This window comes from Salmo salar, chromosome 16 (genome assembly GCF_965601325.2).
Source record: "Salmo salar chromosome 16, fSalSal1, whole genome shotgun sequence".
In the NCBI taxonomy this organism is placed as follows: Eukaryota; Metazoa; Chordata; class Actinopteri; order Salmoniformes; family Salmonidae; genus Salmo; species Salmo salar.
Window position 1 is genome coordinate 47,612,534 of NC_138306.1, and position 25,633 is coordinate 47,638,166.

A 25,633-nucleotide genomic window follows, 5' to 3' on the forward strand; every position below is an offset into this window, starting at 1 on the left:
GCTCATTAAGGAACCATTTAATAGGCTAATTGACAGAGTTCAGTGCACAGGGGCCAGTGAGGATCCAAGGACACAACACAGGCACGTTCAGGCGCATCCGGACCCCTGGCTCGCCATGTCACCTGGATCCAAAATGAAGGACGGAGGTCTTGTCGTGTCACTGACAGCACCTCAATAGAAGACAACGTCCTGTGTCCTCTGACAGTGATCGTTTTGACAGGGGGAACATTTTTAGATACAGCAGTACACAGGGGTGAGTGGGTGGTGTTTCCTGATGAGGCAGAGAGTAGTTTAGTCATTGGGAAACATGCCGTCAACTCAGATCACTCATGGCCTGATGCAGACGAGTTATTTTATTTATTGTTTTTCCATCATCATGTCCCATGATTATTGGTCCTCTCTCTGAGTACACCTCAACACGCTGTAGGCCTGATGTAACGTCTTATTTGAAGTGACGTGCTGCAGAAAAAGCAGAGAGCATGAATAAAAAGACAGGAGCAAATGAGTAAAGGGATGAATCAGTGGATTGGTGGTTGGGGTGGGAGGGTTAGGTTCCGTCAGATGTGATGGATGCACAGGGAGGTGATGGGTGGGGGCTGCCTTGGCCGGCCGGAGGGCAGGAGAGCGAGGGGTGCGGGGCAGCCCTGGCAGCCCGAGGGCAGGAGAGCGAGGGGTGCGGGGCAGCCTTGGCCGGCCAGAGGGCAGGAGAGCGAGGGGTGCGTGGCAGCCCTGGCAGGCCGGAGGGCAGGAGAGCGAGGGGTGCGTGGCAGCCCTGGCAGGCCGGAGGGCAGGAGAGCGAGGGGTGCGGGGCAGCCCTGGCCGGCCAGAGGGCAGGAGAGCGAGGGGTGCGGGGCTGCCTTGGCCGGCCAGAGGGCAGGAGAGCGAGGGGTGCGGGGCAGCCCTGGCCGGCCGGAGGGCAGGAGAGCGAGGGTTGCGGAGCGATGGAGGATGACAGGCTGCTTTCTCCTCTTTTCTTAGATGCTGACCACCTCTTCACACTCATAACTACCTGTGGTCACCATTCATTTGGCACAAACAAATGAACAAGTTTTAAAATGGTAAACAAAAAAGACCGATCTTTTGCAACAGGTTTGTGTAGTGCTGTCCACAGTACCTCCTCCATTTCAAAAGCTTTTCTGTCATTTGTGTGCCACTTGACCCCGATGTGTGGGCGTATCTGATGGGACAAGATTTTAAGCATTTGCATTATCATTCTTACCTTTATTTGACCTTTTTGTTCTACTTTGGCCATTGTCACTGTACTGTTCCTATTCTGTGTGAACATGAAATCAAATTCAAGATCTCCACGGGTACACAAGTTTTCAATTTGGTTTATTTTCAAAAAATAAAATGACATTATTTCTGTTTCATAACAGTGTCATTTGAAAAGTCCCCTGTCCTCTAAGAAAACGAACCTGCTGAGCAGTTAAACAGGCAACAGGTAGAAAAGGAGGAAACTAACCTGGTCATTACAATATGAAATGCATAAAACGTATCAAAGCGTACCGAAAGGCAGAAAATAAAACTTAACCGGTAAAAACCCAACTCAAAGTTCTACAAAACAAGCTTTCCGATTATTTTCTATTTCGAAGAAGGAGCGATCGACTCTGCACACATTCCTTGTAGTGTTAGAGAAAACATGGGAGAAGTTTACATGACATCAATATCAAACCAAAAAAAGAGGACTGACTGTAGGTAGCTAACAGTCTAACAGGTAAGGATCATGGACTGACTGTAGGTAGCTAACATTCTAACAGGTAAGGGTCATGGACTGACTGTAGGTAGGTAGCTAACATTCTAACAGGTAAGGATCATGGACTGACTGTAGGTAGCTAACAGTCTAACAGGTAAGGATCATGGACTGACTGTAGGTAGCTAACAGGTAAGGATCATGGACTGACTGTAGGTAGCTAACAGTCTAACAGGTAAGGATCATGGACTGACTGTAGGTAGCTAACAGTCTAACAGGTAAGGATCATGGACTGACTGTAGGTAGCTAACAGTCTAACAGGTAAGGATCATGTCTGCACAAAGTAGGATCATGCTGGTTTGACCAGCTGTGCATTGAGGAAGTGTATGTGTGTGTGTGCGTGTGCGTGTGTGTTCAGGCCATTTTGTGAGGGTACCAGTTGAGGAGGTGGGAACCCGTGCCGGTAGCCAGACGGGCGGCCGGGCCCAGGGCAAAGGGCGAGGTGACACGCAGCATGTCCCCTGTCCCAAATAGAGGGAACATGGATGTACCTAGACAACACAGGAAATACCTCATTAATGTAGACATCTTCCATGGCAGTAGAGTCAGAATCCTAACTTAAGATAAAAACAGCATCTTTGCATTAGTCTCCAACAGACACCCTGTATATAGCCTCCACATTGCCTCTGTACCGTAACACCCTGTATATAGCCTCCACATTGCCTCTGTACCGTAACACCCTGTATATAGCCTCCACATTGCCTCTGTACCGTAACACCCTGTATATAGCCTCCACATTGCCTCTGTACCGTAACACCCTGTATATAGCCTCCACATTGCCTCTGTACCGGTACCCCCTGTATATCGCCTCCACATTGACTCTGTACCGTAACACCCTGTATATCGCCTCCACATTGACTCTGTACCGTAACACCCTGTATATAGCCTCCACATTGACTCTGTACCGTAACACCCTGTATATCGCCTCCACATTGACTCTGTACCGTAACACCCTGTATATCGCCTCCACATTGACTCTGTACCGTAACACCCTGTATATAGCCTCCACATTGACCCTGTACCGTAACACCCTGTATATAGCCTCCACATTGACTCTGTACCGTAACACCCTGTATATCGCCTCCACATTGACTCTGTACCGTAACACCCTGTATATCGCCTCCACATTGACTCTGTACCGTAACACCCTGTATATAGCCTCCACATTGACTCTGTACCGTAACACCCTGTATATAGCCTCCACATTGTTATTTTACTGCTGCTCTTTAATTATTTGTTACTCTTATCTTTTTTTTGTGGTATTTTTATTAAAACTGTATTGTTGGTTAAGGGCTTGTTAGTAAGTATTTCACTGTAAGGTTGCTGTTGTATTTGGCGCATGTGACAAATACAATTTGATTTGATTCATTTAGCTGCAACACTGCTGCCGAACAACATTAGATGAAGTGTAAAGCTCAGCCTGCTTGCTGTATTTCCATGGCCTGTTTGGGTCTTTTGTTCACAGCTTAACCAAAACCACTGCACTGTAACAGTGTATCAATATCAAGGCTTATGCAATTAGGTAACACAATTTGGTCAAATAGCTATGGTAACAGGTCTAATAGGATCAGTGTCAGTTTCTCTGTACAGGGCCATTCACTAGTGGGGAATTTCATTGTTTCTCTAGCATCATTAGTGCTCAGGCTAACCCCTGTGTGTGTAATGGTTTGTTTACCGTGTGTGTGTATTTGTTTACCGTACCGTATGGGGCACTCTGGGTCTGCGTCAATCCGGGGGTATGGAGGCTCAGGGTTTTCAGAGTGGAGGGCTGGGGGGGCACCACGGGTATGAGGGACACCGGGGGCACCGCGGGTATGAGGGACACCGGGGGCACAGCAGGTATGAGGGACACCGGGGGCACCGCGGGTATGAGGGACACCGGGGGCACCGCCCCTGCATTTACATAGCATGGTTGCTTCAGCTCACCGGCACTAGGCGAAGGAGGGGGGGGCTGAAACACCTGGGGGACAGAAAGGGTAGGGAAGATCATGCATTGACTGGGACTTTGGAAAGCACCAAATCATAAAAACCCAACCAGCTAAAACCAATGCATATTTAGGGCACCAGCAATGTATTCACACAGCATTCAGCATTAATAACACGTCATTTCGAAGAATGTGAAAACAAAACCCATTCAATGGAAATAAAACCCATCTCAAAGTAGAGCTGGGGGATACAGGCCAGAGCCGGGGGGGGAAATACAGGCTAGAGCCGTGTGATACAGGCTAGAGCCGGGGGGGGGGGGATACAGGCCAGAGCCCGGGGGGGATACAGGCCAGAGCCAGGGGGGGAATACAGGCCAGAGGCAGGGGGGGAATACAGGCCAGAGGCAGGGGGGGAATACAGGCCAGAGCCAGGGGGGGAATACAGGCCAGAGGCAGGGGGGGAATACAGGCCAGAGGCAGGGGGGGAATACAGGCCAGAGCCGGGGGGTGGGATACAGGCTAAAAGTAATATCACTTTTCTTCAAAGGTTTGGATGATATACATCTCCATTTCCTGTTTCTCTCTAAACAAATTAAAAAAGGCCAAGACACAATTCTTAACTGAATTTTCTTTATTTAAAAAAATACGAGGCCTCATTGCCTATTCCTGCAAAACAAATGAACACACCCACACGTCTATTCTATTGTTTAGGAATGTTTGACCACTAGCTATTTCAATATGTCATATATATAACCATTTTGATTGAAAATGTATGAATTTAGTTCATTTGTTGTTATAATTAAAACAGCCTGTGGTTATTTGCTATTGGATTGGCAGAATGACAACTACTAACACATTAACCTACAGCTGGCCTGAACATCACTTTTTTGAATGCACTTTAATTATCCAACATCACACTTACCGATGGCGAGGTGAAGCCTGTGCCCAAAGCACTGCAGGCGGGTCCAGTTGTTCAAGCACAAAGCTTTTATCATGTTGCTCCTGCTGTCAGTTGTCATGCACACCTGTCAGTCTTCACTCATTTTCCACCATGCCAGAGAGTCTCTGAGACCCTGGGCTATTACTTCACCCGTATGATCATCTTCCACCATGCCAGAGAGTCTCTGAGACCCTGGGCTATTACTTCACCTGTATGATCATCTTCCACCATGCCAGAGAGTCTGAGACCCTGGGCTATTACTTCACCTGTATGATCATCTTCCACCATGCCAGAGAGTCTGAGACCCTGGGCTATTACTTCACCTGTATGATCATCTTCCACCATGCCAGAGAGTCTGAGACCCTGGGCTATTACTTCACCTGTATGATCATCTTCCACCATGCCAGAGAGTCTCTGAGACCCTGGGCTATTACTTCACCTGTATGATCATCTTCCACCATGCCAGAGAGTCTTTGAGACCCTGGGCTATTACTTCACCTGTATGATCATCTTCCACCATGCCAGAGAGTCTCTGAGACCCTGGGCTATTACTTCACCTGTATGATCATCTTCCACCATGCCAGAGAGTCTGAGACCCTGGGCTATTACTTCACCTGTATGATCATCAGGGAAGTACGACGTCTGGAGGCAGACATTTTGCAATTTCCAATCTTGATTTATGTAGTGGACTGTCAAACTTAGGTATGGCTCTAACGTTCTGCTCGACCATAGATCGGCTGCGGTGGAAAAATAAGACACACTAGCCAGCTTCTCTGCCACTCTTTCGCAGTTAGCAGTGTATAATCACGGCAGGGCCTCTTCCGTAAAATACTTGCGGCTTAGCAGCTGATATTTGTGGTCAACTGTACCCAGCAGCTTTTAAAAGCCTGGCTTTTCTACTGTAAAGATTGGGACCATATCCTTCACTATGTAATAGGTCACTGCATCCATTATCAACTTCCACCTCAAACTTTTCTTGTCATAAGGGGTTACGTTTGAAAAGGATGCGGGTATGGTAGTTTGTCTTTTAGCTGACGTTTTGGGAATTGGGCGACTGGAATCGGCATTGTGTAGTCTCACGCTTTCCTCCCATTCCATCTCGTGTTTCAGTTACAGGTGATGGAGGTTGGTTGTGCTGCTGCTTTTCAGAGCAATTGTCTTTCCACACATTTTACACAGGACATTCGTTTGCTGAACATCAGACCTCTTAAACCTGAACCACTTCCATATTACTGAAAAACATTGTTACCCTTTTTGGGCATGATTTCATCCTCACGAGAGGCTGCGCTGGCTTCCTCACTCTCCATGTTGGTGGAACTCTTACCGCTGCTACACTTCTCCGGCGTGATTACAATTTGTGAAAGGCTGTCTAGGGTTGTGATTGGTGGATAACCTCTGTGCACGTGTTGGGCTGACAGAAGAGACAGTGAGATGCTGCATTTGTAAAAAGTTACAACATAACAGAACCTCCATTCTTGCGATACAGGCATTTTCCACATCGCGCTGAAACAAACTTGAATATATAAAAAAAACTCGATATCGCCTGGCCCTATCTCAAAGTTCTTAATTTGTGTTTTATTTTGTTCCTCATGCAGGAATTTGGCACAAACAGGCTTTTTATTTTGGTTAATGAATTCAGAAATGAGAACATCGGGGAGAGGAATTGTTCTCATTTTCTTCCAATTAACAAATAATAAAGCAGCAGTGCGTCCGGGGAGGATGTGCAGGGGCAGAGGTCTAATGCCTAACAAACACCACAACAGGAGGTCAGACTGCAGACTGCAATTGCTTTCCAATTAAATTAGTTCTTACCAGCTGCTTAGTGGTGTTAGGCAGGTTGCCAGATAACGACGCAAACAACTGGACCTCAGGTAGAATATAATACAGTCTGGTTGGGACTGCTCTTTTCAGTCTGACAACCCCAAAAAAAGTATGCAGTATTTTCTGAGGCCAAATGTCTGACCTCTGTCCTTACCTTAGCTTTGTCTCCATGGTTACCCAGGTCTGCCTTGGGCTGTACCACCTCTGGGGTGGGGGCAGGGGCGTTGGGTGTCCAGCCCTGGTCCCAGTCACTACAGCACAGCAGCAGCGGGTCCTTAGTCTGCAGAGCTGCAAACGGGTTGGCATTCAGGCCCCCCTGGAGAAACAAACACACAACTTTAGATCATTCCTTTTGTAATCCCAGTTCCATTGTACATTAGCCTCGTTCCAGGTCTGTTTGAGCGGTCTCATCACGATTGACCATAGGAGTTGGAGAGACAGCACACATATAGGACCAGTCCAATTACACACATTATAACAAGGTCTTACAACGTCACCATGTTCTAGAACCAAAGATAGTTCACTCAGGCCATTTCCATTGAGAAAGAAATGGTCAGTTCTGGTCTACTTAACTGAGTGGGTCTCCAATAGTCATCAATGAGATAGCAGCTGGGTCTGGTCTACTTAACTGAGTGGGTCTCCAATAGTCATCAATGAGATAGCAGCTGGGTCTGGTCTACTTAACTGAGTGGGTCTCCAATAGTCATCAATGAGATAGCAGCTGGGTCTGGTCTACTTAACTGAGTGGGTCTCCAATAGTCATCAATGAGATAGCAGCTGGGTCTGGTCTACTTAGTTCATTGAACCAGGAAAAAACAGAAGGAAAAAAACAGCGAGTGGGGTGTCTCGCTTCCTCTTTCGGCTATGCTAGAATTATGTTCTGATAATTGTGGGGTCAAAGGTCATACCTGGGCTGTGGAGTTGACCTCTGTGACCTCGATGAACTCCAGTGCCGGGAGGTCAGGCAGAACTTCCTCTTTGTTGGTTTTGTTCCCGCCCACAAGGTTAGGGGTCTAAAACACACATCCATTACTTAACAATGCATCCTTCTTCCCTCCTATCCTTGAAGAAGTCACTAATACAACACGATGGGATATATAACACAAAGAGATAACACAATGGGATATATACAGAGAGAGATATAACACGATGGGATATATACAGAGAGAGATATAACACGATGGGATATATACAGAGAGAGATAACACAATGGGATATATACAGAGAGAGATATAACACGATGGGATATATACAGAGAGAGATATAACACGATGGGATATATACAGAGAGAGATATAACACGATGGGATATATACAGAGAGAGATATAACACGATGGGATATATACAGAGAGAGATATAACACAGTGGGATATATACACAGAGAGATATAACACGATGGGATATATACAGAGAGAGATATAACACGATGGGATATATACAGAGAGAGATATAACACGATGGGATATATACAGAGAGATATAACACAGTGGGATATATACAGAGAGAGATATAACACAGTGTGATATATACAGAGAGAGATATAACACAGTGTGATATATACAGAGAGAGATATAACACAGTGTGATATAACACAGTGGGATATATACAGAGAGAGATATAACATTGGGATATATACAGAGAGAGATATAACATTGGGATATATACAGAGAGATAACACAGTGGGATATATACAGAGAGAGATATAACATTGGGATATATACAGAGAGAGATATAACACGATGGGATATATATAGAGAGAGATATAACACAGTGGGATATATACAGAGAGAGATATAACACAGTGGGATATATACAGAGAGAGATGTAACACAGTGGGATATAACACAATGGGATATATACAGAGAGAGAACACAGTGGGATATATACAGAGAGAGAACACAATGGGATATATACAGAGAGAGATATAACACAGTGGGATATATACAGAGAGAGATATAACACAGTGGGATATATACAGAGAGAGATATAACACAGTGGGATATATACAGAGAGAGATATAACACAGTGGGATATATACAGAGAGAGATAACACAATGGGATATATACAGAGAGAGAACACAGTGGGATATATACAGAGAGAGAACACAATGGGATATATACAGAGAGAGATATAACACAGTGGGATATATACAGAGAGAGATATAACACAGTGGGATATATACAGAGAGAGATATAACACGATGGGATATATATAGAGAGAGATATAACACAGTGGGATATATACAGAGAGAGATGTAACACAGTGGGATATAACACAATGGGATATATACAGAGAGAGATATAACACAGTGGGATATATACAGAGAGAGATATAACACAGTGGGATATATACAGAGAGAGATATAACACAGTGGGATATATACAGAGAGAGATATAACATTGGGATATATACAGAGAGAGATATAACATTGGGATATATACAGAGAGAGATATAACATTGGGATATATACAGAGAGATATAACATTGGGATATATACAGAGAGAGATATAACATTGGGATATATACAGAGAGAGATATAACATTGGGATATATACAGAGAGAGAGAACACAGTGGGATATATACAGAGAGAGATATAACATTGGGATATATACAGAGAGAGATATAACATTGGGATATATACAGAGAGAGATATAACATTGGGATATATACAGAGAGAGATATAACACAGTGGGATATAACACAGTGGGATATATACAGAGAGAGATAACACAGTGGGATATATACAGAGAGAGATAACACAGTGGGATATATACAGAGAGAGATATAACATTGGGATATATACAGAGAGAGATATAACACAGTGGGATATATACAGAGAGAGATATAACACAGTGGGATATATACAGAGAGAGATATAACATTGGGATATATACAGAGAGAGATATAACATTGGGATATATACAGAGAGAGATATAACATTGGGATATATACAGAGAGAGAGAACACAGTGGGATATATACAGAGAGAGATATAACACAGTGTGATATATACAGAGAGAGATATAACACAGTGTGATATAACACAGTGGGATATATACAGAGAGAGATAACATTGGGATATATACAGAGAGAGATATAACACAGTGGGATATAACACAGTGGGATATATACAGAGAGAGATAACACAGTGGGATATATACAGAGAGAGATAACACAGTGGGATATATACAGAGAGAGATATAACACAGTGGGATATATACAGAGAGAGATATAACACGATGGGATATATACAGAGAGAGATATAACACGATGGGATATATACAGAGAGAGATAACACAGTGGGATATATACAGAGAGAGATATAACACAGTGGGATATATACAGAGAGAGATATAACACGATGGGATATATACAGAGAGAGATATAACACGATGGGATATATACAGAGAGAGATATAACACAATGGGATATATACAGAGAGAGATATAACACAATGGGATATATACAGAGAGAGATATAACATTGGGATATATACAGAGAGAGATATAACACGATGGGATATATACAGAGAGAGATATAACACAGTGGGATATATACAGAGAGAGATATAACACAGTGGGATATATACAGAGAGAGATAACACAGTGGGATATATACAGAGAGAGATGTAACACAGTGGGATATATACAGAGAGAGAACACAGTGGGATATATACAGAGAGAGAACACAATGGGATATATACAGAGAGAGATATAACACAGTGGGATATAACACAGTGGGATATATACAGAGAGAGAACACAGTGGGATATATACAGAGAGAGATATAACACAGTGTGATATAACACAGTGGGATATAACACAGTGTGATATAACACAGTGGGATATATACAGAGAGAGAGATAACACAGTGGGATATATACAGAGAGAGATATAACACAGTGGGATATATACAGAGAGAGATATAACACAGTGGGATATATACAGAGAGAGATATAACACAGTGGGATATATACAGAGAGAGATATAACACAGTGGGATATATACAGAGAGAGATATAACACAGTGGGATATATACAGAGAGAGATATAACACAGTGGGATATATACAGAGAGAGATATAACACAGTGGGATATATACAGAGAGAGATATAACACAGTGGGATATATACAGAGAGCGATATAACACAGTGGGATATATACAGAGAGAGATATAACACAGTGGGATATATACAGAGAGAGATATAACACAGTGGGATATATACAGAGAGAGATATAACATTGGGATATATACAGAGAGAGATATAACATTGGGATATATACAGAGAGAGATAACACAGTGGGATATAACGCAGTGGGATATATACAGAGAGAGATAATACAGTGGGATATATACAGAGAGAGAACACAATGGGATATATACAGAGAGATATAACGCAGTGGGATATATACAGAGAGAGATATAACACAATGAGATATAACGCAGTGGAATATAGAGAGAGAGATATAACATTGGGATATATACAGAGAGATAACACGATGGGATATAGAGAGAGACACAGTGCACAAAACATTAAGAATACCTGCTCTTTCAACGACAGACTGACCAGGTGAATCCAGGTGAAAGCTATGATCCCTTATTGATATCACTTGTTAAATCCACTTCAATCAGTGTAGATGAAGGGGAGGAGACAGGTTAAAGAAGGATTTCTAAGCCTCGAGACAATTGAGAATGTGTGCCATAAAGCTGGTGAATGTGCAAGACAAAATATTTAAGTGCCTTTGAACTGAGTACGGTAGTAGGTGCCAGGTGCACCGGTTTGTGTCAAGAACTGCAACGCTGCTGGGTTTTTCACACTCAACAGTTTCCCGTGTGCATCAAGAATGGTCCATCATCCAAAGGTCATCAAGCCAACTTGACACAACTGTGGGAATCATTGTAGTCCACAAGGAACAGCATCCCTGTGGAATGCTTTTGACACCTTGTAGAGTCCATGCCCTGACGAACTGAGGCTGTTCTGAGGGCAAAAGGGGGGTGTGTAACTCAATAATAGGAAGGTATTCCTAATGTTTGGTATACTGAGTGTAAACAAGGATTCTATTAAAAGGCTTTTTCTGAACCCTGTTGTGTCAGATCAGTGATCTGTTCAAGGAAAGGAGGAAGGATGCATTCATTATATAGTATTTAAAAAGGGTTGCTTACTTCTACCACATCATTGTTCAATCATTCTCTCCTTGCATGTCGTGAGGCTGTGGACTCAACACTATCAACTCTTCTAAATGTACCAGGACAAGACGATCTCCATCAATGTGAAAAATCTAACAGGTCTGAAGCTGAAAACGCCTCCCTATGACTTGAATGGAAAACAGTAATGTGTGACAAAATCCATGGCTGTCTACCAGACTCCAGCCAGACCTCCACACAGTGCATGGGTGTTAACCAGCCAGGTCTCAGACCTCCACACAGTGCATGGGTGTTAACCAGCCAGGTCTCAGACCTCCACACAGTGCATGGGTGTTAACCAGCCAGGTCTCAGACCTCCACACAGTGCATGGGTGTTAACCAGCCAGGTCTCAGACCTCCACACAGTGCATGGGTGTTAACCAGCCAGGTCTCAGACCTCCACACAGCACATGGGTGTTAACCAGCCAGGCCTCAGACCTCCACACAGTGCATGGGTGTTAACCAGCCAGGTCTCAGACCTCCACACAGTGCATGGGTGTTAACCAGCCAGGTCTCAGACCTCCACACAGTGCATGGGTGTTAACCAGCCAGGTCTCAGACCTCCACACAGTGCATGGGTGTTAACCAGCCAGGTCTCAGACCTCCACACAGTGCATGGGTGTTAACCAGCCAGGTCTCAGACCTCCACACAGTGCATGGGTGTTAACCAGCCAGGTCTCAGACCTCCACACAGTGCATGGGTGTTAACCAGCCAGGTCTCAGACCTCCACACAGTGCATGGGTGTTAACCAGCCAGGTCTCAGACCTCCACACAGTGCATGGGTGTTAACCAGTCAGGTCTCAGACCTCCACACAGTGCATGGGTGTTAACCAGCCAGGTCTCAGACCTCCACACAGTGCATGGGTGTTAACCAGCCAGGTCTCAGACCTCCACACAGTGCATGGGTGTTAACCAGCCAGGTTTCAGACCTCCACACAGTACATGGGTGTTAACCAGCCAGGCCTCAGACCTCCACACAGTGCATGGGTGTTAACCAGCCAGGTTTCAGACCTCCACACAGTGCATGGGTGTTAACCAGCCAGGTCTCAGACCTCCACACAGTGCATGGGTGTTAACCAGCCAGGTCTCAGACCTCCACACAGTGCATGGGTGTTAACCAGCCAGGTCTCAGACCTCCACACAGTGCATGGGTGTTAACCAGCCAGGTCTCAGACCTCCACACAGTGCATGGGTGTTAACCAGCCAGGTCTCAGACCTCCACACAGTGCATGGGTGTTAACCAGCCAGGTCTCAGACCTCCACACAGTGCATGGGTGTTAACCAGCCAGGTTTCAGACCTCCACACAGTACATGGGTGTTAACCAGCCAGGCCTCAGACCTCCACACAGTGCATGGGTGTTAACCAGCCAGGTTTCAGACCTCCACAGTAGTGTCCATAACGGGTGGATGATACTCTCGCTCCCTCTTGCATCCCCACATAACACAGTCCTGACGGAACACTGTAATTAATCTCTTTCCCGTTTCAGCAGAACAACTTTAACTGCTTCTTCCCCTCGCTCCCTGCCCCACCCTCTCTCTCTCTCTCTCTCTCTCTCTCCCTCCTTCCCTGCCCCCCTCCCTCCCTCTCCCTGGTTCCCCCTCTCAATTCAATTCAAGGGGCTTTATTGGCATGGGAAACATATGTCAACATTGCCAAAGCAAGTGAAGTAGATAATAAACAGAAGTGAAATAAACAAAAATTAACAGTAAACATTACACTCACAGAAGTTCCAAAAGAATAAAGACATTTGAAAAGTCATGTGTATATATACAGTGTTGTAACGATGTGCAAATGGTTAAAGTACAAAAAGGAAAATAAATAAACAAATATGGGTTGTATTTACAATGGTGTTTGTTCTTCACTGGTTGACCTTTTCTTGTGGCAACAGGTCACAGATCTTGCTGCTGTGATGGCTCACTGTGGTATTTCACCCAGTAGATATGGGAGTTTATCAAAATTGGATTTGTTTTCTAATTCTTTGTGGGTCTGTGTAATCTGAGGGAAATGTGTCTCTAATATGGTCATACATTTGGCAGGAGGTTAGGAAGTGCAGCTCAGTTTCCATCTCATTTTGTGGCCAGTGTGTACACAGCCTGTCTTCTCAGAGCCATGTCTGCCTACGGTGGCCTTTCTCAATAGCAAGGCTATGCTCACTGAGTCTGTACATAGTCAAAGCTTTCTTTATGTTTGGGCCAGTCACAGTGGACAGGTATTCTGCCACTGTGTACTCTCTGTTTAGGGCCAAATAGCATTCTAGTTTGCTCTGTTTTTTGGTTAATTCTTTCCCATGTGTAAAGCAATTATCTTTTTGTACTCTCATGATTTGGTTGGGTCTAATTGTGTTGCTGTCCTGGGGCTCTGTGGGGTCTGTTTGTGTTTGTGAACAGAGCCCCAGGACCAGCTTGCTTAGGGGACTCTTCTCCAGTTTCATCTCTCTGTAGGTGATGGCTTTCTTATGGAAGGTTTGGGAATCGCTTCCTTTTAGGTGATTGTAGAATTTAACGGCTCTTTTCTGGATTTTGATAATTAGCGGGTATCGGCCTAATTCTGCTCTGCATGCATTATTTGGTGTTTTATGTTGTACACTGAGAATATTTTTGCAGAATCTCAATTTGGTGTTTGTCCCATTTTGTGAATTCTTGGTTGGTGACAACCATAAAGGGCAATGGGTTCTACAACTGATTCAAGGGCCTCCTTGGTTCTCTCTCTCTCTCCCCTAACGCTGGGGCCGCCGCTACTAACGCTGGGGCCGCCGCTACTAACGCTGGGGCCGCCGCTACTAACGCTGGGGCCGCCGCTACTAACGCTGGGGCCGCCGCTACTAACGCAGGGGCCGCCGCTACTAACTACTAACGCTGGGGCCGCCGCTACTAACTACTAACGCTGGGGCCGCCGCTACTAACTACTAACGCTGGGGCCGCCGCTACTAACTACTAAGGCTGGGGCCGCCGCTACTAACTACTAAGGCTGGGGCCGCCGCTACTAACTACTAAGGCTGGGGCCGCCGCTACTAACTACTAAGGCTGGGGCCGCCGCTACTAACTACTAAGGCTGGGGCCGCCGCTACTAACTACTAAGGCTGGGGCCGCCGCTACTAACTACTAAGGCTGGGGCCGCCGCTACTAACTACTAAGGCTGGGGCCGCCGCTACTAACTACTAACGCTGGGGCCGCCGCTACTAACTACTAACGCTGGGGCCGCCGCTACTAACTACTAACGCTGGGGCCGCCGCTACTAACTACTAACGCTGGGGCCGCCGCTACTAACTACTAACGCTGGGGCCGCCGCTACTAACTACTAACGCTGGGGCCGCCGCTACTAACTACTAAGGCTGGGGCCGCCGCTACTAACTACTAAGGCTGGGGCCGCCGCTACTAACTACTAAGGCTGGGGCCGCCGCTACTAACTACTAAGGCTGGGGCCGCCGCTACTAACTACTAACGCTGGGGCCGCCGCCGCTAACGCTGGGGCCGCCGCCGCTAACGCTGGGGCCGCCGCCGCTAACGCTGGGGCCGCCGCCGCTAACGCTGGGGCCGCCGCCGCTAACGCTGGGGCCGCCGCTACTAACTACTAACGCTGGGGCCGCCGCTACTAACTACTAAGGCTGGGGCCGCAACTACTAACTACTACTAGTACTAACGCTGGGGCCGCCGCTACTAACGATGGGGCCGCCACTACTAACGCTGGGGCCGCCGCTACTAACTACTAACGCTGGGGCCGCTCCTACTAAAGCTGGGGCCGCCACTACTAACGCTGGGGCCGCCGCTACTAACTACTAACGCTGGGGCCGCCGCTACTAACGCTGGGGCCGCCGCTACTAACGCTGGGGCCGCCGCTACTAACGCTGGGGCCGCCGCTACTAACGCTGGGGCCGCCGCTACTAACGCTGGGGCCGCCGCTACTAACGCTGGGGCCGCCGCTACTAACGCTGGGGCCGCCGCTACTAACTACTAACGCTGGGGCCGCCGCTACTAACTACTAACGCTGGGGCCGCCGCTACTAACTACTAACGCTGGGGCCGCCGCTACTAACTACTAACGCTGGGGCCGCCGCTACTAACTACTAACGCTGGGGCCGCCGCTACTAACTACTAAGGCTGGGGCCGCCGCTACTAACTACTAAGGCTGGGGCCGCCGCTACTAACTACTAAGGCTGGGGCCGCCGCTACTAACTACTAAGGCTGGGGCCGCCGCTACTAACTACTAACGCTGGGGCCGCCGCCGCTAACGCTGGGGCCGCCGCCGCCGCTAACGCTGGGGCCGCCGCTACTAACTACTAACGCTGGGGCCGCCGCTACTAACTACTAAGGCTGGGGCCGCAACTACTAACTACTACTAGTACTAACGCTGGGGCCGCCGCTACTAACGCTGGGGCCGCCGCTACTAACGCTGGGGCCGCCGCTACTAACGCTGGGGCCGCCGCTACTAACTACTAACGCTGGGGCCGCCGCTACTAATGTTGGGGCCGCCGCTACTAACGCTGGGGCCGCCGCTACTAACGCTGGGGCCGCCGCTACTAACGCTGGGGCCGCCGCTACTAACGCTGGGGCCGCCGCTACTAACGCTGGGGCCGCCGCTACTAACGCTGGGGCCGCCGCTACTAACGCTGGGGCCGCCGCTACTAACGCTGGGGCCGCCCCTACTAACGCTGGGGCCGCCCCTACTAACGCTGGGGCCGCCGCTACTAACTACTAAGGCTGGGGCCGCCGCTACTAACTACTAAGGCTGGGGCCGCAACTACTAACTACTACTAGTACTAACGCTGGGGCCGCCGCTACTAACACTGGGGCCGCCGCTACTAACTACTAACGCTGGGGCCGCTCCTAACTACTAACGCTGGGGCCGCTCCTAACTACTAACGCTGGGGCCGCTCCTACTAACTACTACTAGTACTAACGCTGGGGCCGCCGCTACTAATTGCTAACGCTGGGGACGCTACTAACTACTACTACTACTACTAACGCTGGGGCCATCCGCTACTAACTACTAGCGCTGGGGCCGCTCCTACTGGCGCTGGGGCCGCTCCTACTAACTACTGGCGCTGGGGCCGCTACTACTGGCGCTGGGGCCGCTACTACTGGCGCTGGGGCCGCTACTACTGGCGCTGGGGCCGCTACTACTGGCGCTGGGGCCGCTACTACTGACGCTGGGGCCGCTACTACTGGCGCTGGGGCCGCTACTACTGCTGGGGCTGCTACTACTGCTGCTACTAACGCTGGGGCTGCTACTACGGCTGCTACTAACGCTGGGGCTGCTACTACGGCTGCTTCTACTAACGCTGGGGCTGCTACTACTGCTGCTACTACTAACGCTGGGGCTGCTACTACTGCTGCTACTACTAACGCTGGGGCTGCTACTACTAACGCTGGGGCTGCTACTACTGCTGGGGCTGCTACTAACGCTGGGGCTGCTACTAACGCTGGGGCTGCTACTAACGCTGGGGCTGCTACTAACGCTGGGGCTGCTACTAACGCTGGGGCTGCTACTAACGCTGGGGCTGCTACTAACGCTGGGGCTGCTACTAACGCTGGGGCTGCTACTAACGCTGGGGCTGCTACTAACGCTGGGGCTGCTACTAACGCTGGGGCTGCTACTAACACTGGGGCTGCTACTAACACTGGGGCTGCTACTAACGCTGGGGCTGCTACTACTGCTACTAACACTGGGGCTGCTACTACTGCTGCTGCTAACACTGAGGCTGCTACTAACACTGGGGCTGCTACTACTGCTACTAACACTGGGGCTGCTACTAACGCTGGGGCTGCTACTACTGCTGCAGCTAACACTGAGGCTGCTACTAACACTGGGGCTGCTACTACTGCTACTAACGCTGGGGCTGCTACTAACGCTGCTACTAACGCTGGGGCTGCTACTACTACTGCTGCTACTAACGCTGGGGCTGCTACTAACACTGGGGCTGCTACTAACACTGGGGCTGCTACTACTGCTGCTGCTAACACTGAGGCTGCTACTACTGCTACTAACGCTGGGGCTGCTACTAACGCTGGGGCTGCTACTACTGCTACTAACGCTGGGGCTGCTACTAACGCTGGGGCTGCTACTAACACTGGGGCTGCTACTACTGCTACTAACGCTGGGGCCGCTACTACCGCTGCTACTAACGCTGGGGCCGCTACTACCGCTGCTACTAACGCTGGGGCCGCTACTACCGCTGCTACTAACGCTGGGGCCGCTACTACCGCTGCTACTAACGCTGGGGCCGCTACTACCGCTGCTACTAACGCTGGGGCCGCTACTACCGCTGCTACTAACGCTGGGGCCGCTACTACCGCTGCTACTAACGCTGGGGCCGCTACTACCGCTGCTACTAACGCTGGGGCCGCTACTACCGCTGCTACTAACGCTGGGGCCGCTACTACCGCTGCTACTAACGCTGGGGCCGCTACTACCGCTGCTACTAACGCTGGGGCCGCTCCTACCGCTGCTACTAACGCTGGGGCCGCTCCTACTGACTGCTGACGCCGCTCCTACTGACTGCTGACGCCGCTCCTACTGACTGCTGACGCCGCTCCTGCTGACTGCTTACGCCGCTACTGCTGACGCCGCTACTGCTGACTGCTGACGCCGCTACTGCTGCTACTGACTGCTGACGCCGGGGCTGCTGCTACTGACTGCTGACGCCGGGGCTGCTGCTACTGACTGCTGACGCCGGGGCCGCTGCTACTGACTGCTGACGCCGGGGCCGCTGCTACTGACTGCTGACGCCGGGGCCGCTGCTACTGACTGCTGACGCCGGGGCCGCTGCTACTGACTGCTGACGCCGGGGCCGCTGCTGCTGACTGCTGACGCCGGGGCCGCTGCTGCTGACTGCTGACGCCGGGGCCGCTGCTGCTGACTGCTGACGCCGGGGCCGCTGCTGCTGACTGCTGACGCCGGGGCCGCTGCTGCTGACTGCTGACGCCGGGGCCGCTGCTGCTGACGCCGGGGCCGCTGCTGCTGACGCCGGGGCCGCTGCTGCTGACGCCGGGGCCGCTGCTGCTGACGCCGGGGCCGCTGCTGCTGACGCCGGGGCCGCTGCTGCTGACGCCGGGGCCGCTGCTACTGACTGCTGACGCCGGGGCCGCTGCTACTGACTGCTGACGCCGGGGCCGTTGCTACTGACTGCTGACGCCGGGGCCGCTGCTACTGACTGCTGACGCCGGGGCCGCTGCTACTGACTGCTGACGCCGGGGCCGCTGCTGCTGACTGCTGACGCCGGGGCCGCTGCTGCTGACTGCTGACGCCGGGGCCGCTGCTGCTGACGCCGGGGCCGCTGCTGCTGACTGCTGACGCCGGGGCCGCTGCTGCTGACGCCGGGGCCGCTGCTGCTGACGCCGGGGCCGCTGCTGCTGACGCCGGGGCCGCTACTACTACTGCTGCTACTAACGCCGGGGCCGCTACTACTACTGCTGCTACTAACGCCGGGGCCGCTACTACTACTGCTGCTACTAACGCCGGGGCCGCTACTACTACTGCTGCTACTAACGCCGGGGCCGCTACTACTACTGCTGCTACTAACGCCGGGGCCGCTACTACTACTGCTGCTACTAACGCCGGGGCCGCTACTACTACTGCTGCTACTAACGCCGGGGCCGCTACTACTACTGCTGCTACTAACGCCGGGGCCGCTACTACTACTGCTGCTACTAACGCCGGGGCCGCTACTACTACTGCTGCTACTAACGCCGGGGCCGCTACTACTACTGCTGCTACTAACGCCGGGGCCGCTACTACTACTGCTGCTACTAACGCCGGGGCCGCTACTACTACTGCTGCTACTAACGCCGGGGCCGCTACTACTGCTGCTACTAACGCCGGGGCTGCTACTACTGCTGCTGCTACTAACGCCGGGGCTGCTACTACTGCTGCTACTAACGCCGGGGCTGCTACTACTGCTGCTACTAACGCCGGGGCTGCTACTACTGCTGCTACTAACGCCGGGGCTGCTACTACTGCTGCTACTAACGCCGGGGCTGCTACTACTGCTGCTACTAACGCCGGGGCTGCTACTACTGCTGCTACTAACGCCGGGGCTGCTACTACTGCTGCTACTAACGCCGGGGCTGCTACTACTGCTGCTACTAACGCCGGGGCTGCTACTACTGCTGCTACTAACGCCGGGGCTGCTACTACTGCTGCTACTAACGCCGGGGCTGCTACTACTGCTGCTACTAACGCCGGGGCTGCTACTACTGCTGCTACTAACGCCGGGGCTGCTACTACTGCTGCTACTAACGCCGGGGCTGCTACTACTGCTGCTACTAACGCCGGGGCTGCTACTACTGCTGCTACTAACGCCGGGGCTGCTACTACTGCTGCTACTAACGCCGGGGCTGCTACTACTGCTGCTACTAACGCCGGGGCTGCTACTACTGCTGCTACTAACGCCGGGGCTGCTACTACTGCTGCTACTAACGCCGGGGCTGCTACTACTGCTGCTACTAACGCCGGGGCTGCTACTACTGCTGCTACTAACGCCGGGGCTGCTACTACTGCTGCTACTAACGCCGGGGCTGCTACTACTGCTGCTACTAACGCCGGGGCTGCTACTACTGCTGCTACTAACGCCGGGGCTGCTACTACTGCTGCTACTAACGCCGGGGCTGCTACTACTGCTGCTACTAACGCCGGGGCTGCTACTACTGCTGCTACTAACGCCGGGGCTGCTACTACTGCTGCTACTAACGCCGGGGCTGCTACTACTGCTGCTACTAACGCCGGGGCTGCTACTACTGCTGCTACTAACGCCGGGGCTGCTACTACTGCTGCTACTAACGCCGGGGCTGCTACTACTGCTGCTACTAACGCCGGGGCTGCTACTACTGCTGCTACTAACGCCGGGGCTGCTACTACTGCTGCTACTAACGCCGGGGCTGCTACTACTGCTGCTACTAACGCCGGGGCTGCTACTACTGCTGCTACTAACGCTGGGGCTGCTACTAACGCTGGGGCTGCTACTACTGCTGCTACTAACACTGGGGCTGCTACTAACGCTGGGGCTGCTACTAACGCTACTAACACTGGGGCTGCTACTACTGCTGCTGCTAACACTGAGGCTGCTACTAACACTGGGGCTGCTACTACTGCTACTAACACTGGGGCTGCTACTACTGCTGCTACTAACGCTGGGGCTGCTACTACTGCTGCTGCTAACACTGAGGCTGCTACTAACACTGGGGCTGCTACTACTGCTACTAACGCTGGGGCTGCTACTAACGCTGCTACTAACGCTGGGGCTGCTACTACTACTGCTGCTACTAACGCTGGGGCTGCTACTACTGCTGCTACTAACACTGAGGCTGCTACTACTGCTGCTACTAACACTGAGGCTGCTACTACTGCTACTAACACTGGGGCTGCTACTACTGCTGCTGCTAACACTGAGGCTGCTACTACTGCTACTAACGCTGGGGCTGCTACTAACACTGGGGCTGCTACTAACACTGGGGCTGCTACTAACACTGGGGCTGCTACTAACACTGGGGCTGCTGCTAACACTGGGGCTGCTGCTACTGCTACTAACACTGGGGCTGCTACTACTGCTACTAACGCTGGGGCTGCTACTACTGCTGCTACTAACGCTGGGGCTGCTACTACTGCTACTAACGCTGGGGCTGCTACTACTGCTACTAACGCTGGGGCTGCTACTACTGCTACTAACGCTGGGGCCGCTACTAACGCCGGGGCCGCTACTGACTGCTGACGCCGGGGCTGCTACTGACTGCTGACGCCGGGGCTGCTACTGACGCCGGGGCTGCTGCTGACGCCGGGGCTGCTGCTGACGCCGGGGCTGCTGCTACTGACTGCTGACGCCGGGGCTGCTGCTACTGACTGCTGACGCCGGGGCTGCTGCTACTGACTGCTGACGCCGGGGCTGCTGCTACTGACTGCTGACGGCTGCTGCTACTGACTGCTGACGCCGGGGCCGCTGCTGCTGACGCCGGGGCCGCTGCTGCTGACTGCTGACGCCGGGGCCGCTGCTGCTGACGCCGGGGCCGCTGACGCCGGGGCCGCTGCTGCTGACGCCGGGGCCGCTACTACTACTGCTGCTACTAACGCCGGGGCCGCTACTACTACTGCTGCCGGGGCCGCTACTACTACTGCTGCTACTAACGCCGGGGCCGCTACTACTACTGCTGCTACTAACGCCGGGGCCGCTACTACTACTGCTGCTACTAACGCCGGGGCCGCTACTACTACTGCTGCTACTAACGCCGGGGCCGCTACTACTACTGCTGCTACTAACGCCGGGGCCGCTACTACTACTGCTGCTACTAACGCCGGGGCCGCTACTACTACTGCTGCTACTAACGCCGGGGCCGCTACTACTACTGCTGCTACTAACGCCGGGGCCGCTACTACTACTGCTGCTACTAACGCCGGGGCCGCTACTACTACTGCTGCTACTAACGCCGGGGCCGCTACTACTACTGCTGCTACTAACGCCGGGGCCGCTACTACTACTGCTGCTACTAACGCCGGGGCCGCTACTACTACTGCTGCTACTAACGCCGGGGCCGCTACTACTACTGCTGCTACTAACGCCGGGGCCGCTACTACTACTGCTGCTACTAACGCCGGGGCCGCTACTACTACTGCTGCTACTAACGCCGGGGCTGCTACTACTGCTGCTACTAACGCCGGGGCTGCTACTACTGCTGCTACTAACGCCGGGGCTGCTACTACTGCTGCTACTAACGCCGGGGCTGCTACTACTGCTGCTACTAACGCCGGGGCTGCTACTACTGCTGCTACTAACGCCGGGGCTGCTACTACTGCTGCTACTAACGCCGGGGCTGCTACTACTGCTGCTACTAACGCCGGGGCTGCTACTACTGCTGCTACTAACGCCGGGGCTGCTACTACTGCTGCTACTAACGCCGGGGCTGCTACTACTGCTGCTACTAACGCCGGGGCTGCTACTACTGCTGCTACTAACGCCGGGGCTGCTACTACTGCTGCTACTAACGCCGGGGCTGCTACTACTGCTGCTACTAACGCCGGGGCTGCTACTACTGCTGCTACTAACGCCGGGGCTGCTACTACTGCTGCTACTAACGCCGGGGCTGCTACTACTGCTGCTACTAACGCCGGGGCTGCTACTACTGCTGCTACTAACGCCGGGGCTGCTACTACTGCTGCTACTAACGCCGGGGCTGCTACTACTGCTGCTACTAACGCCGGGGCTGCTACTACTGCTGCTACTAACGCCGGGGCTGCTACTACTGCTGCTACTAACGCCGGGGCTGCTACTACTGCTGCTACTAACGCCGGGGCTGCTACTACTGCTGCTACTAACGCTGGGGCTGCTACTAACGCTGGGGCTGCTACTACTGCTGCTACTAACACTGGGGCTGCTACTAACGCTGGGGCTGCTACTAACGCTACTAACACTGGGGCTGCTACTACTGCTGCTGCTAACACTGAGGCTGCTACTAACACTGGGGCTGCTACTACTGCTACTAACACTGGGGCTGCTACTACTGCTGCTACTAACGCTGGGGCTGCTACTACTGCTGCTGCTAACACTGAGGCTGCTACTAACACTGGGGCTGCTACTACTGCTACTAACGCTGGGGCTGCTACTAACGCTGCTACTAACGCTGGGGCTGCTACTACTACTGCTGCTACTAACGCTGGGGCTGCTACTACTGCTGCTACTAACACTGAGGCTGCTACTACTGCTACTAACACTGGGGCTGCTACTACTGCTGCTGCTAACACTGAGGCTGCTACTACTGCTACTAACGCTGGGGCTGCTACTAACACTGGGGCTGCTACTAACACTGGGGCTGCTACTAACACTGGGGCTGCTACTAACACTGGGGCTGCTACTAACACTGGGGCTGCTACTAACACTGGGGCTGCTGCTACTGCTACTAACACTGGGGCTGCTACTACTGCTACTAACGCTGGGGCTGCTACTACTGCTGCTACTAACGCTGGGGCTGCTACTACTGCTACTAACGCTGGGGCTGCTACTACTGCTACTAACGCTGGGGCCGCTACTAACGCCGGGGCCGCTACTGACTGCTGACGCCGGGGCTGCTACTGACTGCTGACGCCGGGGCTGCTACTGACGCCGGGGCTGCTGCTGACGCCGGGGCTGCTGCTGACGCCGGGGCTGCTGCTACTGACTGCTGACGCCGGGGCTGCTGCTACTGACTGCTGACGCCGGGGCTGCTGCTACTGACTGCTGACGGCTGCTGCTACTGACTGCTGACGCCGGGGCTGCTGCTACTGACTGCTGACGCCGGGGCTGCTGCTACTGACGCTGGGGCTGCTACTAACGCTGGGGCTGCTACAAACAATGGGGCTGCTACAAACAATGGGGCTGCTACAAACAATGGGGCTGCTACAAACAATGGGGCTGCTACAAACAATGGGGCTGCTACAAACACTGGGGCTGCTACTACTGCTGCTACTAACACTGGGGCTGCTACTAACACTGGGGCTGCTACTAACACTGGGGCTGCTACTAACACTGGGGCTGCTACTAACACTGGGGCTGCTACTAACAATGGGGCTGCTACTAACAATGGGGCTGCTACTAACAATGGGGCTGCTACTAACAATGGGGCTGCTACTAACACTGGGGCTGCTACTAACACTGGGGCTGCTACAAACACTGGGGCTGCTACAAACACTGGGGCTGCTACAAACGCTGGGGCTGCTACAAACGCTGGGGCTGCTACAAACGCTGGGGCTGCTACAAACGCTGGGGCTGCTACAAACGCTGGGGCTGCTACAAACGCTGGGGCTGCTACAAACGCTGGGGCTGCTACAAACGCTGGGGCTGCTACAAACGCTGGGGCTGCTACAAACGCTGGGGCTGCTACAAACGCTGGGGCTGCTACAAACGCTGGGGCTAACACTGGGGCTGCTACTAACGCTGGGGCTAACACTGGGGCTGCTACTAACGCTGGGGCTAACACTGGGGCTGCTACTAACGCTGGGGCTAACACTGGGGCTGCTACTACTGCTGCTACTCACGCTGGGGCTGCTACTACTCACGCTGGGGCTGCTACTACTCACGCTGGGGCTGCTACTACTCACGCTGGGGCTGCTACTACTCACGCTGGGGCTGCTACTACTCACGCTGGGGCTGCTACTACTCACGCTGGGGCTGCTACTACTCACGCTGGGGCTGCTACTACTCACGCTGGGGCTGCTACTACTCACGCTGGGGCTGCTACTACTCACGCTGGGGCTGCTACTACTCACGCTGGGGCTGCTACTACTCACGCTGGGGCTGCTACTACTCACGCTGGGGCTGCTACTACTCACGCTGGGGCTGCTACTACTCACGCTGGGGCTGCTACTACTCACGCTGGGACTGCTACTACTCACGCTGGGACTGCTACTACTCACGCTGGGACTGCTACTACTCACGCTGGGACTGCTACTACTCACGCTGGGACTGCTACTACTCACGCTGGGACTGCTACTACTCACGCTGGGACTGCTACTACTCACGCTGGGACTGCTACTACTCACGCTGGGACTGCTACTACTCACGCTGGGACTGCTACTACTCACGCTGGGACTGCTACTACTCACGCTGGGACTGCTACTACTCACGCTGGGACTGCTACTACTCACGCTGGGACTGCTACTACTCACGCTGGGACTGCTCTGCCAGGCCTTCTATACTCTGATAAGGGCTGTTATGTGGACAGTGTTAGTGGAGGAGAGAATGCTATAGTGAGAGAGAGACAGGGTGTCGTCTCTGTGTGTGTGTGAGTGAATATGCGTGCATGTGAGAGGATATTCTGTACCGTGTGAGTGGGGCAAGGGGAGCTCTTGGGCAGGGGTTGGGTGATGTTGTGCTGGGAAGTGATGGTGGTGGCTTCGTGGCAAGGCTCCAGGGTGGGGTCCTCGTCCTCCATTTCCATTCCCACGCCAAACACGCCTTCGCCCAGATAGAGGCTCACTGGGTTGAACTGGTTACACAACTGAGAGGACAGATGGGAGGAGGAGAAGGTTATGGGAGATTGCATTGGATCATTGAA

The 25,633-nt window shown here is 51.9% G+C and overlaps 1 protein-coding gene across 2 annotated transcripts in view; it reads right to left on the reverse strand.

Moving 5' to 3' along the window:
• Positions 1-1,336: 1,336 nt before the first annotated feature.
• Positions 1,337-25,633, reverse strand: part of tdrd5 (tudor domain containing 5) — a 34,183-nt gene continuing 9,886 nt past the window's right edge. For both annotated transcript variants that reach the window (XM_014149580.3, XM_014149579.3), the window contains exons 14-18: positions 25,400-25,576; positions 7,345-7,449; positions 6,591-6,752; positions 3,452-3,710; positions 1,337-2,241 (exon numbers count right to left, since the gene is read on the reverse strand). In XM_014149580.3, coding sequence (XP_014005055.1) covers positions 2,105-2,241; positions 3,452-3,710; positions 6,591-6,752; positions 7,345-7,449; positions 25,400-25,576 — 840 coding nt within the window. In that variant the 3' untranslated portion in view covers positions 1,337-2,104. The remainder of the gene's footprint in view (positions 2,242-3,451; positions 3,711-6,590; positions 6,753-7,344; positions 7,450-25,399; positions 25,577-25,633) is intronic.